The 14,464-nt window shown below is 43.2% G+C and overlaps 1 protein-coding gene across 3 annotated transcripts in view; it reads right to left on the minus strand.

Annotated features, from left to right (window-relative positions):
- Sorl1 (sortilin related receptor 1) overlaps positions 1 to 14,464 on the minus strand; it is a 158,239-nt gene that overhangs the window by 48,842 nt on the left and 94,933 nt on the right. For 2 of the 3 annotated variants that reach the window (XM_015489718.2, XM_015489719.2), the window contains exons 21-24: positions 13,685 to 13,823; positions 8,383 to 8,556; positions 6,019 to 6,132; positions 2,202 to 2,324 (exon numbers count right to left, since the gene is read on the minus strand). In XM_015489718.2, the coding sequence (XP_015345204.1) occupies positions 2,202 to 2,324; positions 6,019 to 6,132; positions 8,383 to 8,556; positions 13,685 to 13,823 (550 nt within the window). The remainder of the gene's footprint in view (positions 1 to 2,201; positions 2,325 to 6,018; positions 6,133 to 8,382; positions 8,557 to 13,684; positions 13,824 to 14,464) is intronic. The other variant, XM_015489720.2, reaches the window with a different exon arrangement.

Genomic DNA, 14,464 nt, shown 5'->3' on the forward strand with positions numbered 1-14,464 from the left:
ACCACTTGGAGATGCTCAGTTCCCAGAAAGTGAGGTTAGTTTTAAGCTTCCAAAAGGGAGTAAACAGCTCAGGGTTTTCTGTGGGCAAAGCTCTGGGATACTAGTGCATGTACTGCTTCAAGAAGAGTGGGTCCTAGGCAAACAAGCCAGTGCATCCTGACCAGGATACAAAGGGAGGTTGTCCTGCACCATCTTCCACCAGCCTTGGTGATCATAAGAACAGAAGCTATGGGCTGAATGTGTCCTCCAAAATTCACATGTAAAAACCTCATCACAATGCAATAATATCAAGAGGCAAGGCCTTCAGAAAGTAATTAAAAATGGACTTTAGTGATCTTACATTACAAAAGAGGAGCAAGAGAGCTGTTAGCCCCTTCCACCACATGAGGACACGGAAAAGGAGCCATCTCTCGGAATAGCTCTCACCAGGCTCTGAAACTGTTTGAGCTGTCATCTTGGATTTCCCAGCCTCTAGAACTCAGAAAAATAAATGTATATTGTTTATAAATTACCCACTTTAAGGTATTTTATTACAGCAGCCCAAAACGACTGAGACATAGTACTTCCAAGTGGAATTTCCTAGAGCTTCAGAAAATAGAAGCAGCCAAAATTGGGGCAAAGGGAAATTGTCCCAGTTTTTCTCCTTGAAGGGAGGTTAAAGACAAAGGTGGTAAATGAGATATTTAGGAGGACAGTCTGGAGATGAATGAAGAGGAACTGCATCAGGGAAGGGTCCAACTGGGACCCTGGGATGAGTTCGAAACCAAGGAGCAAGAACAGGGCATGGATGGAAGATCTGGGGGACTAAAACTATTGAATGAACAACGTGTGCGCAGGGAGGGAGTTACAACACCAGACACACGAGGCCTGTGGGCTCCTTCCCTCCTAGAGCTAGACTAGCTGCACACTTCACTCTTGAAAATGCTGGGGAGGAAACGGTAGGAATGAAGGAAAGCAGATGTGAATCCCAAGAATATGTTTTATGGCACTTAATGAAGGAAAATTATGAAAACAAACAAAAAAATTCCTCCCAGAGCCAGGCCAGGGGTATCTTCTGTGTAAAAGTCACCCCTGATATACTCCATAAATTTACTTGTGCTAAAATGATTTAGAAGCAGCCCCTGCGGCCCTTATTTCAGTCTCTGTGAGTCCAACCACTTGCACATAACAAAGCAAGCCCTGTCTGTGGGCACATGCAGAGGTCAGCTGGACCTGACCCTGTGGACAGGAAAGAAGGCCCAGCAGGGCACGCCATCACCATGTGTGGGTCAGCGTCTGGCTTCCCCTCTCTCGCTTCCCTTTCATGCCAATGGTTCCTGCAATCTGCCTTATTGCATAATGTCTCCCTCAATGGTCAGCAACTACTACTTTGGGACCAGAGCCTATTAACTAAGCTGGGGCTCATGAGAAAGACAGGGCAGTGTTGTGTAACAGAAAGGACAAGGAATTACAAAACAGAAGACGGGGTCCCACTTCTCCATTCTGATACAAATTAACTGTATCACCTTTGACCAAGGATCCTGACTTCTATGGATCTTAGTTGCTTAATGTGGAAATTAAAAGGACTGAACCAGAGAATCTCCAATAATTTCTTGAAATTAGTATACAAAATTTCCATTCAGAAAACAAATGCTCAGGTAATGCTCATATCATCTGCTGATTTCTAAGAGTTTAGTGAATTAGACTGGTTTTAACACATTTCTTCACAAAGATAGAGATCCAAAGACACTCATCCTACACCTACTCAGAGGTACAGGCCACATGTCTAAAGCTGATAACAACCCACTGAATTCATTCAGAAATCTTATCTATTTACTATCACGTGTCACCCTTATAGCACCTCTACGAGGTAAGCTAGGTCCTATTTCCCCATTTTTCAGATTAGAAAACAAAGTCTAACTACAGAGCAAGTAAATAATGGGAGCTAGTCTAGGCTCCATCTTTTCTTCCCATGAATCCATGAACTCCACCAGAGGAACTGAATTCTCATGAAAAAACAGCAAGCAAGCTCTGAATGGAGAAAGGAAGTGACTCAAGCCTACCATGTGGGTGGCGGTGGTCATGTAGCTAGAAGAGCAGAAGTCCTGAAACGCCATCAGAAACCCTCCATTTCCAACCCCCATCATACACTAGTACAGCCCAGTGGGCAAACACGGTAGCTCCCTCTTCAGAAGGGGTTTCTGAATGCCATGCTCCCTTACCACAGTGACTTTCATCACTGTTGTCTCCACAGTCATCCTCAAGGTCACATTTATAGGAGAGAGGGATGCATGTCCCAGACTCCTGGCAGCGGAACTGGGTGTCCAGATCACAGATGGTGGTAGCTGAAATAGGAAAGAGAGATGACATACTCATTAGTACAGCCCCTCAGATACCAACTTCCCACTAGAAAACCAATTTAAAAAATAAAAGGAAGCAGACTTTAACTATAGCAACAGAAACTACACCTAGACTTAATAGAAGAAATCAAATACATAAGAACTGAAATTTATAACCAAGGGAGGTAAGAGCACATCCTTTCAAGGAACAGCTTCAGAGAGGAACAGGTCCTGACAAAGTGAGAAACTACTATCTAGCTGGGGCCAGAGGCAGGGATTACCACCTAAGGTCCCTCCAGACATAAAGGTCTGCAGCTGTGAAGGTATCTCATAGGTAATTGCCAGAAATACCTTTATCTACAAAACTACCATTAGAGAGGCCCAATTCCATGCGTGAAGCAGGCACTTCATCACACAGATGATCATGTACATCTGTAGTAGAGACACAGGCTGGTCTGTAGTCAGTCAAGATTCTGCTTCAAATCCTGGCTCGACAGCTTCCTTGGGCAATTAATTTTAACCTCCCTGAACTTCAGTTTCCTCAACAGTAAATGAAGTAATGCAGAATCACAGTCAGAAAGATGAGATGTGGATCTGAATTATTCCATTTATAACTTCCTTAATCCAACCCCTGTGCCTCCATTCACTCCTCTGTAAAGTGGAGACAGTAACTACCTGGCAGCATTATTATGAATATAAACAAGAAAACAAGCTTGGAACCAAAGCCTGTTAAATAGGATGTAAAGATAATGGGCTTTAAACACATGTCACATCTTTTCCTCATTATATTTCATACCCTTCTGGCACCAGAATGAGCATGGAATTAGATTTTCTCCTAAAAAGAAATTTCCTAGGCTTATACATAAACCCTAGGATGCAAGGAAAAACCCACCAGAAACCCCTCCTGAGCAGCTGAGGGACCCATGTGGCAAATGGCATCTTGGGATGGAGGGTGGGGTGTTCTGTGAAATGAAACGCCAAGAGGCAACAGTGCTGCTAGACATCCCGGCAGCTTTTATTGGAGGTTCCATTTCTTCTCGGTAATTGAGCTCATGGTGGGAGGCAGGGGATGAATGCAAAATGACAAGACTGCAGGGGATTCATATCAAAACCCTCGTGCCTGACATCCACCCAGCTGGAGGAGTCTGTTTAAAGAGGGAGGGAAATCGACTGACAACATCCCTCCCGCGTCGCCTCACCACCCCCCCTCTGCTCTTCCTGGCAGCTGGCGGGATGCCTCACTTAACTCCCCATGCTGTAGTTCCCCATCACGCCTGGACCTCTCCTGAAGCCTGGCCTGTGCACAGGGCACCTCCTGCTATCTCAGTAAGCATGTCTCTCCTTGATAAGAGCACAGCTCTGCCCCTCCACCTGGTTGCTAATAGAGTGGTGTTAAATCCCTGTATTTTCCTTCTCTTCTCTGTCTCATCCAATGGGTAAGGACCTGCACCAAGTGGAAGTGGGAGAGAACAGAACAGAAAGCAAGTCTCAGGCCTCAGGAATGTCAATCCCAGCTGATATTCATGCCAAATCTGGAGGAAGGCAGAGCCAGCTCTGCACTTCACCCAGAGCAGAAACTTAAACTGTGTGGCAAGAAGTTATAAGGCCAGCAACAGAATTGGGTCAGAGAGGAGGGTCACTGAGCACGGCAAGCTTCTCTGTGAAGATGGAGGTCATTATTTCTCTCCAAACATGGAACCAAACTGAGATCCAGCTTGTTCATCTAGTAGATACCCACCCAGGAACACAGTAGGAATGGCATACTGTCTTGTGTCCCTAGCTGGTACATGTGGTCATCTGGTTTCTCTCTCCTTGCTTCTGTTCTACCTAATCATGTCTGGGCAATTCTCTATAAGGTACCTCTTCCCCCACCCTGACAGGTAATAAACTCTATTCCTTCATCTGCTTCAATACTGTTAATGATCTGTATTCATTTTTTTAAAGAGCTATTCCCCCCAAAATATCACACCTGCCTGAGACTCTGGTAGGCAGAGAAGGCTTTATCAGTGGTCTTTTGCAAAAGTCTGAGAGATTGAGGCTTATGACTTTCTGAAGCTGCCATTCGGGACACTCTTTTCCCGAGGTTTGAAGGGCATCCCCTGAAGCCAAGGGAAAATGATGATACAAGAGCTTCATATACAACCTCCTAGAAGCCAAAAAGGCCAGGACATAGTGCTGCAGGGCACTGAGGAGCTTAACGAGCTGAGTGTTTCTAAAGGTGCTTCTGGGTGAAGTGACATGGGAACCTGGCACCTGCTCCTGGATGACTGCCTAAATGCATGTGCCAGGGGCCAGATGGCATCTAGCGGTATCCATTAATCGGTTCTTAAGAGTACAAACTGGTAAATGAGCCTCTGGGTTGATAAAGGCAATACTTTGAAACAGGCCTTCTGACTTGGTTTCTGGCCTCCCTGCTTCTGGTCTTTCTCCTATCTAATTCATTCTGCCTGCTGCCCATCTTTCCAAAGGCAAAAGCTTCTCATATCACTTCAGTGTTTTCCAATTGCTCTTCTAATAAAGTTCACAAGGTTCCTGCTGGGCTCTGCCTGCCCATTCAACTTCCCTTTTCCCCAATGCACCTATGTTCTCAACAACCCACACAAGTACTGACACCCCGTCTGCTTCCTTGCCCACAATCCTTTCCTCCACACTCTAGAGCTCTTCATTACCATCTACTCGAGTTGGATTTGGGTGCCCTTCCCACATATGGAGCTTTCCCATCATGGCACTCATCACCCTACTATCCAAGGCTGTTAACTTTTGTGACATGCTCTTCAAACTGTAAACAGATTCCTCCTTGATCACTCATATAAACCTAAGCCCAGCACAGAGGGTGCTCAATCGATACCTGTTGAGTGAATATATGACCAACAGATGACACTACCTAACAGACCCAACTGGTGTCATCATTAATCTTTTTCATCTTTGTAACTCCTTCCAATTTGCCTCTTCTTCAATTTTAATTTAAAGAGGAAAAAAGGAGGCTACTTTATCAGGTGATGTCAAAGCTATTAAAAATTAGGTGAAGAAATACTAGTTAAGATTTGTGGTTAATTTATTATCCATAATAAATAGTTTTGTGATTTTCTTTAAATCCTCCAAAACAGAGTTGTAAACATGACTTAGACCTAGGAACTATTCAGTACAAGGTGATATTTACACAGCACACCTACCTATGTCCCCACATTACAGATCAAACTGTACATGACTAATCAATTACAACAAGCTCTCTTGAGACTGCATCAACTAATTGGAGCAGCATACAAGGTGACACCTGTTGCCCATCTTTGAAAAGGCAGAATATTGAATTTACAAATCAAAGACCTGATCCTCTACCCAACCTACCAGCTTTATTACAGTGTAAAAGCCAAGATTAAAACCCAGTCTGCCAAATCAGTGTAATTCAGCCATGGGATGCTTATTTAAAAGTCTTTTGTAATGAGTAGCCAACTTATGTGATATATATATGTATATATAAACATGTATGCATGCCTGATAATGCTATATACCTAACATACATATACATATGGAAATGTGCTTTTTGTTATCCAAGCCCTGTCAGCATACATGGGCATGAGAAATAGCAGGTGGTCAGCCCTCTCAACTAGACTCCAGGGCCCTGCCCACAGGAGCTGACCAGCCTTCTGAGTAAAGGCAATGCTTAAACATCCTGGCAACTCCACCATGCCAGAAGACTCACGGCAGTTTCTCTCATCGCTCATGTCTCCACAGTCATTGTCAAAGTCACACCACCAGATGCTGTTGATACAGTTCCCGTTGCTGCAGCGATACTGGTTGCGAAGACATGTGTTCTCTAAAGATCAGAGATGGGTGGGGGAGGAAATGAAACCAATAGTATTCTTACTGCTGGACCACAGGACTTTCTATATGTCATTCTTACTGTGGGACCACAGGACTTTTCATATGTTATTCTTACTGCGGGACCACGGGACTTTCTATATGTCATTCTTACTACGGGACCACAGGACTTTCTATATTGAGTTTCCATTTCTTTTCCTCAAATTACATTATGCCTTAGATGGCAAAAGAGAGAAGAATTGCCAAGTTCATATGCATACAAGGGAAGAAGCATCCCCAAATAGCCTCCTTCTTTCCTCTTTAAATTAAAATTGAAAAAAAGGCAGGTTCAAATGAATATTTACAGGTAGCTACAATGATAAAAAAGGTTAATGATGACATCAGTTGGGCCTACTAGGTAGCAAATACAGTACATCAGCATTTCATACTACTCATTATACAAGTGACCCTGGACTGTGTCTATGAAGCATTAAAACACATTGATAGACATATTATCTATACAGTCACTTCTCTGTATCCATGAAGTTAATATCCTCAAATTCAACAAACCATGGTTTGAAAATATTTTCAGGGAAAAAGACTGTCTGTATTGAACATGTACAAACTTCTTTTCTTATCATTACTCCCCAAATAATACAATATTACACATACTTGAATAGCATTTGTATTGTATTAGATACTGTAAGTAATCTGGCAATGATTTAAAGTATACAGGAGGATATGTGTAAGTTCTGTGCAAATACTGCACCAATTTACAGAAGGGACTCGAGAATCCATGAAATTGGCATCCACTGAAATCCAGGAACAGATTCCCTGGTGTACTAATGGATGACCACACAGTTTTATATAATTATATATCTATATAGAGAGACTTTAATAATTGAGTGGGCTACTAAAATTTTATTTAAAAAGTATTTTCTGCTTCATGACTTCTTTAAAGCAAGTACTTACACAGGGAAAAAAAAAATATATATATATATACTGTTTAGTCAACTAGGTCAAGGACCCATTGTCCTCTTTGTTTGGATAATTACAAGTATTCTAATCAGGAACATGGAGAAGCCTTTCTGCCCTTCTCTTACAATTTAGTTGTTGACTTTATTTCTTTCCAAATAGCTTTAAGATGACATCCCCAGAGCCTGAAAGTCTCCTATTCTAAGGCAGGGGGGTTCATCTTCTTCCACTTATTATTTCTTAAGGAAGGAAGACTATAAGGTCTCCATTGTGTACTTCACTGCCCTGGTCTCAAAGGCTGCTGTGAGAAGTGAGGTTAGAGTTACAAAGCAAATATAACCTGGGGCATGAGGAAATGCAGGAATTCTGGCCATCAGTCCAAGCATGTCATGGCAAGGCCCCTTTCTAGGGGTTCTCACTGACAGAAATATGAGGTTGGGGACTGGAGAAGTGATAAGGAAGAAAACTGGGAAAAATTTAAACAGGTTCTTAAAAGGAAAATATTTTAATGCATGTGTCCATATTCAATGCAGGTTGGGATTGTCACAGCCATTTAGTCACAGCTTGGAAGTCAAAACTTCCAGATCTTTGCAGATTGGTTGGACAGTTCAGACCTTTTCGGGCTGGGGTGGTGGACAAGTGACTGCTAGGCTAGAGAGGTCAGTTCTAAAGGGATCAAGCTAGTGGTCAGTTCTAAAGTTTCCAAGGCAGGTTGGCCCAACTTATAAAAAGTGGGAATCCAGGTATGGTGGCACCTATCTGTAATCTCAGCTACTTCTAGCTATTCAGGAGGCTGAGGCAGGAAGATCACAAGTTCGAAGCCAGTTGAGGGACTTAGTAAAATCCTATCTCCAAATAAAAAATAAAAAGGTTTAGGTATTTAACTCAGTATAATAAGTGCTTATCTAACACACACAAGGCCCTTGGTCTAATCTGAATAAAAAAAAAAAAAAAAGTAAATCTACAGCAGGAGAAGTTAGAGAATCTAGATATGAGGGGTGGGTAAGGACAGGAAGACTTAGTAGAAAAGAAGGTCAGCCCTTGCAGAAAGCCAGTGTCATTAGGCATGAAACCAAAATGCAGAGCCATTATTTTTACATGAATAGCTTGGGTTTGTTCTGAATGAGCACTGACCTGCCACAGGCCTTAGCATCCAAACCAGGATGCCTCTAAGAATCCAGTGGATTTTGTTTTTGCCTAGGACTCTTCCAGTGTCCCCAAATGGATAGGGAATATGGAGCCTTGGCCGGGAGATGAGAAGTGAAGGAGACTGAGGGCAGAAGGGACTCACCTTCTTTGACACAGGTGTTGTTCCTTAGCTGATAGCCCCGAGGGCAGTCACACATCAGGTCCCCAGAAGGGAGGACACTGCTGGACACTCCCTCTGGACACCTGCAGCTTCTGCTGTTGTTAGCCTTGGGCAGGCACAGCAGGCTGCAGGGCCTGGACATGCAGGCATTGCTTCCTGGAGAGAAGACACAGCAGCATACTGGGTTAATAATACGTAGCAGAAGGGAGCCGCTGAACAGGAAGAGACTTGCTGCCTCCTCACCCTATAGACAGGACCAGAGAAGCTCACAGAGGCTCCGCAGCACATGTGGAGGCACCTCCTGTAATGACAAGCTCTGCCAGAACCTGGGCAAGGACCTGAACCACACAGCCAGTTTCTCCAGACTTGCCTCTCCACCTCAGCTCCATTGGACTGCCCAAACCATGGAGCAGATGTTCCTCCTGGGAAAATGGAATTGGGTTTCTGAAAGCTAAGCCACCAGGGAGCTAGAACTGGGAGAAGGGATACCAGAGTAAGTGTCAAAACTTTCTCAAGTCACAGCCATGGAGAAGTACTCTGGGTTTGCAGATAGGAGACTTATGGGGAGAAAAGGGGACACCACCAGGGCCTCAGAAAAAGAGAATGACTTTGCTATTCCTAGCTGCAGTACCTTTAAGGCTTACCTAGATCTCCCATCTTTGGGTTCCTTCTTGCCTCCCTTGATTCTGCCAATAACATTTTCCATTTGAGTTATCTTAAGTGGGTTCCTTTGGACCCAAAGGCCCTTCATTCAGAACATGCATGTGGGTAAAGCTGAGGCCTGGACAAAATTCCAGATCACCCTTCTCAACTGCTTTGTGTCAAAGCATAGCTAAAGAACTAAATGAGGAACCAACCAAAGTACTCATTAAGCTACCATCAAGCAAAAAAGGAATCCATAAAAGGACTAAAGTTGATCTATGCTAATATGTTCAATATTTTCTCTGGTTCAACTTAGCAAATAAAGTAACAGTTCAAAAAATCCATCACTGCACTTAAGAGAGCCTATGTGAATGAACAAAACTGGCAAAGGTGTTTTCTATCCCTAACACCTTTCCAGAGGGTAAAGAGGGAGAATGTATAACCTATTTTGTAACAACTGGAAACATGATACAACTATGGGATAACACAAAAGCCAAAGACTTTTGAAATGTATGTTATTTTCTTTTGGCTTTGCATATTAATCATGAAAACAAGAAAATCAACATAAAAACTTTGAAAAAATTCAACTGCTGACTGTTCAGTTGTGAGGTCTAGTCAGACACTCCAACCCCACCTCCACCATCAGACAGGGAGCCAAGTAATCTGCTTCCATCCAAGACTACAACTAAGCCCTGCCCAAAGAGTGCTGGTTAATGTCAATGAGTATTGATATGGGTGACAATATACTCGATAGCTTTGGATGTGTTGGCACCTCATCAGTTTTAAGTGATATTACAAATAGAAATAAAAATCACAGATTTAGCAGCAATGTCATTTTGATCCTAAGAAAGAGAGAGTAAAAGACATTGCCAAATAGATAAAGTAAGCACACCCAGGTAGAGAAATTCATGTGATGAAACTTTCAAAAAAGCTTCAGCAAATAACTCAACCAACCATCAACCACAGCAGCACAGTAACCACAGTAGAACATCCAGGTGACCAGACATCAGCTCACTCTGATAGTTGGTGAGCACATATTGCTCTTTAGCTCAAATACACAAACTACTGGCTAGAAAAGGGGGATACAAAATTGAATTGAGCCACCACTAATGAAAAACAACTGGAAAAGGATGTAGGACATGTTCTTTGTATTCTGAGGACAACATACCACTCAATGTTCCAAGAAAATGAACAATAACAAAATATGTTATTTAAACATACTCAATTACAGGATGATATTTTCATGTAGACTGTGTCTAAAATAATGTGACTAACATTTTCACATGCAGAGCAAATGTTCCTACCCAAACAAGGAAGAGCTAAACGCACAGAACCCAAAATGGGGTGTCCTATTTCAGGAGGCTAATCGAGGCCAAGATGTACGTCACCTCAGGCTGAGAGGCAGTATCCAGGGGGCAAACTCCAAACCAAGCTCATCAGGTCCCTGCCTGCAAGAGATCAGCAGGGAAGGAGCACTCCAGCTGTTAAGAACCACAGAACAGAAAATGGGAGTACAACATTACAGAGAACACGGAAAAAAATGGAAGAATTCAGCAGAGTCCCACTGCGGCCAGAGACCCTTCTACAGGATGCCAACTGCCCCATGTAAGCAAGGTATACATTATGAAAACCCCTGTCCTGATGGGAAGAAAGGACGGTGACCATCTTCAAAGATGTCCCCTTAGGATACCACACTTAGCTCTTCATGGGCATATTCAGAACATTTTCAAATTTCCTCTGCGGAAAATTCCTCCAGAATCAGTTTTGGAGCCAAAAATGCTATTATCTCACTTAAGTATTGAAAATCTTGGCAGTTACCAAAACAAATCTACACCAAATAATGAATATTCACCCTCATTTACAGATGTTTAAAAGCTTGCAGGATCAGAAGAATTTCAAGATCTCCAAAATACTTTTAAGACATTGTAGCATCAATTGAATACATCAAAAATCTTTGTACTTACTTTGTACTTACTTTGTAAGTAACCTCTTTAAAGGGAAAAAATACTTTATAAAGAATAAATTCCACTGACATTACTTAAAAACCAGCCATGAATCAAGACAAGTAATGTATTATTTACTTATAATCAAATACCTCAAATTAATAAGTGTTCTATGTAAACAGATATTTTATCACAAACCAGAATCAAGCAAAATGTAGTATTCTAACTTACTGTCACCTTACCAGAGCACTGCTATTCCAGCAACAGATGGCAGAGGGGGCAAAGCCTGATGGTTTTACTGAAGTTCAAGTTTTAAAGTCAACTCGGTCACAACTCAACTCTTACCACTTACTATGTGTGTGACCTGGACAAGTTACTAAACCTGACTTTTATGTCAGGTTTATTTAATACTAGCAGGTATATATGATATACCCTTAATAAATACCTAAATAAAAGTATTTACTATTATTTTATATTTGGCTAATAGAAAATTCTGTGTATATTAGGAGCAAATAACAAAAAGAATACAGAGGGACTGGCACCTGATTGGCCAGTATGCATCATGAACATGTGGAACCCTCTGGGTGTTCGAACAAGGAGGCAGGTTAGAGCAAACAAGCACAAAGCTGAGAGGCATGCTGTGCACACTGGCAGCACTGAGCCAGGTGCGACTGCAGAAGCTCCAATTTCACTCAGACTGGCCCATCTCAGAAGTTAGACACTTGCTTCTCTGGCCCTGTCTGTAGGTAGGAGGTCTCCTGAAAACATTCTGCTCACAACCAAAGGAAGATAAGAGAGAACTGCAAGAGAAGTGGAGACTGGAGTAGAGATGCAGTCTGTGGCACTAGGCCCAAGGAACAGTGTTCCACCCACCAGCACACATCTCCCTTTTTAACCAGCCCTTCCTCCATGATGCTATCCCAACCCCAGAATTACTGTGGGGAGTGTAAATGAAAGTGACTCTTGGGGGTCAATCACACCTGAGCTGAGAATCACAGACCTGTCTGTCCGGCACCAGGCACATCTGCACCTGCTCAGAGCATATACTCCCTCTCCTGCCACTCCAGGGGGCTGGGTGACACATGTCAGCTGGGTTTGCGTTGCTGGGATGAAGTGGCAGTCAAGAGAGGAATGGCAGGGACAAACTCCAAACCTAGCCAATCAGGTCCCTTCCTGCTAAGAGATCAGTAGGGAAAGCACCCCAGGGACCACCAGCTTCACCTGAACATGGTGCTGCAGAAGCTGCTGCGTCGCATCAAACATGCTTACAAGAACTGGTTGAAATGGAGCCCCACTCTTCTGGACTAGGTGACAACTTAGAGAAATGAGAACAACCCACTCTCTGAGCCTGTGAGGCTCTCATTCTCCCTCAGACAGGGGCCTAGAGATTTCAGTCATGGCAGCTGAGAAGCAAGATTCCTTCATCTCCTCCTACTTTAAAACAGGTGTCTCCTCTTAAGAAACAATGTGACTTCTCCATTTCGTAGCTCCTACACTAGTGAGAATGCTTTGAGAAAGCTAATTAATAGCTAAGATTTCACTCCTTCACCTACAGACCACGGATCATAATACCAGCCCTCCCCACCCCACAGGTCAGCTGTGAAGATACTGCATAATTACCCACCAAGCACCAATACTCTAAGCAGGCAACTCTGAGACAGACTTACATCAGGAGGACACTTTATAGTTTCCAAAGGGTGTTCCCATGCCAGCTTCCTTGGTCCCAGAAGAATAACAATGATATCTATAACTGTATTATTTTTCTTGTCAATTTTTCCATTAGCACAGGATAAGCCAAGAGCCACAAAACACTACCAACATTCTAGTTCAAAACAGAAAACCTAGAAGTTTGTCAACAAAGGAAAGTCAAGATGTTACTTAATCCAATGGAGATAAGAGGGAATGCTTAAAGGGACTATTCTTTTCAGGAATGCTCCGATTCTTCTCCCCTAGCATCATCAGTATGGCTGAGGGTAAGCAAAGGTAAAGGGTAGAAGGGGAAGGAAGAGCCTTTCTACTAGGAGTCTCGGCCTCCAGTAGCCGCATGTCAAAGCTTTATATAGCAGCTCTTAAAACTTCAAACAACAGGCCATGAAGACAGCAACTATCTATACCCATGGCAGCTCTCCCCTGTCCTGTTCATCCCTTCTTTCAACAAATATGAATTGAGCACCTACTAAGTGCTAGTCACTGCTGCCATAGGAGAAAAAGAAAACAGACACAATCTTTTCCTTCATGGGGTTTAAAAGTTCAGGGTGGGGTGCACAAATAGAAGCCACAAATTTACTAAACACAGCATCACAACAGAGGTGGGAATGCTCAATGGGCACGCAACTGTCTGAGCACCCAGCCAGCGCTGCTCCCTGTAAGTGTGCCAAATGGGGATTAAGCACACGCTGGGCTCTCCCAGCTGCAACAGAAGCCACACCACCAATCAGTGAGGGGCCAAGGGCAGGAGGAGGGTGTAATTACCCACCACGCACCAACACTCTAGGCAGGCAAAAACATGCTGTCTTCCAGCTGTTTGTGTATCATTAGAAAAGAAATTAAGATGTCATTAGGAAGAAATTAAATAATGCACATGTTGTCGTGACAGCAAAGACGCAGGCTGCCAGATCCTGCTCTGAGTGAGATTGCCCACATGCAGCCCCTTTCCCGAGATCAGCTCTGGGGAGACTTAAGAAGAGACCCTGCCTTACCAGTGTTCTTCCCCTTGTAGAAGATCTTCATGTCCATTAGCCCTGTGAGCTGGCTTGCCAGGATCTCCATTTGGGACCCGCTGTATTTGGAAGCTCGGAATATGCTGAGCTGTGACCAGTCATCCCAGTAGATTTCATTCTAGAATAAAAACCTTTGTCTGTTAGTCCAGCTTTTTTTTTTTTAAATAGTGGGAATTGAACTCAGGGGCACTCGACCACTGAGCCACATCCCCAGCCGTATTTTGTATTTTATTTAGAGACAGGGTCTCACTGAGTTGCTTAGCACCTTGCTTTTTGCTGAGGCTGGGTTTGAACTGGCAATCCTCCTGCCTCAGCCTCCAGAGCCACTGGGATTATACGCAAGTGCCACCACACTAGCTCTTTGGTCTTTATTCTGAAGCCTCTAAATGGACAGGAGCTCCCCTACCCAAGAGACAACTATCAGTTATTGTCTGAATGACTAATATGATCAAAATTCCACTTGAATGTAAGCATCAGTGGTTTTATCCAAACATTACCAAATCCACATGAAGGAGCTACACAAAGGAAACTATCAGAGAAGCACTCAAGTTTGACCAAGGTTTGAAGCAGTTCAAAACCTGCTTCCCAAGGATCGAGAGAACTGTTCTGTTCTCTGAATGAAAACATACAACATGTGGTATGTAGCTTATCTCTCTCAGTAGGGAATAAAGTGAGCAAATAAAGTGAGCAAACCTCACAAGATACAAAGAAACAGAACCAAACTGAGGCTCTTGGCACTGGAGGCAAGTTCAGAACAGT

This window comes from Marmota marmota, unplaced genomic scaffold (genome assembly GCF_001458135.2).
Source record: "Marmota marmota marmota unplaced genomic scaffold, marMar, whole genome shotgun sequence".
NCBI classification, from domain to species: Eukaryota; Metazoa; Chordata; class Mammalia; order Rodentia; family Sciuridae; genus Marmota; species Marmota marmota.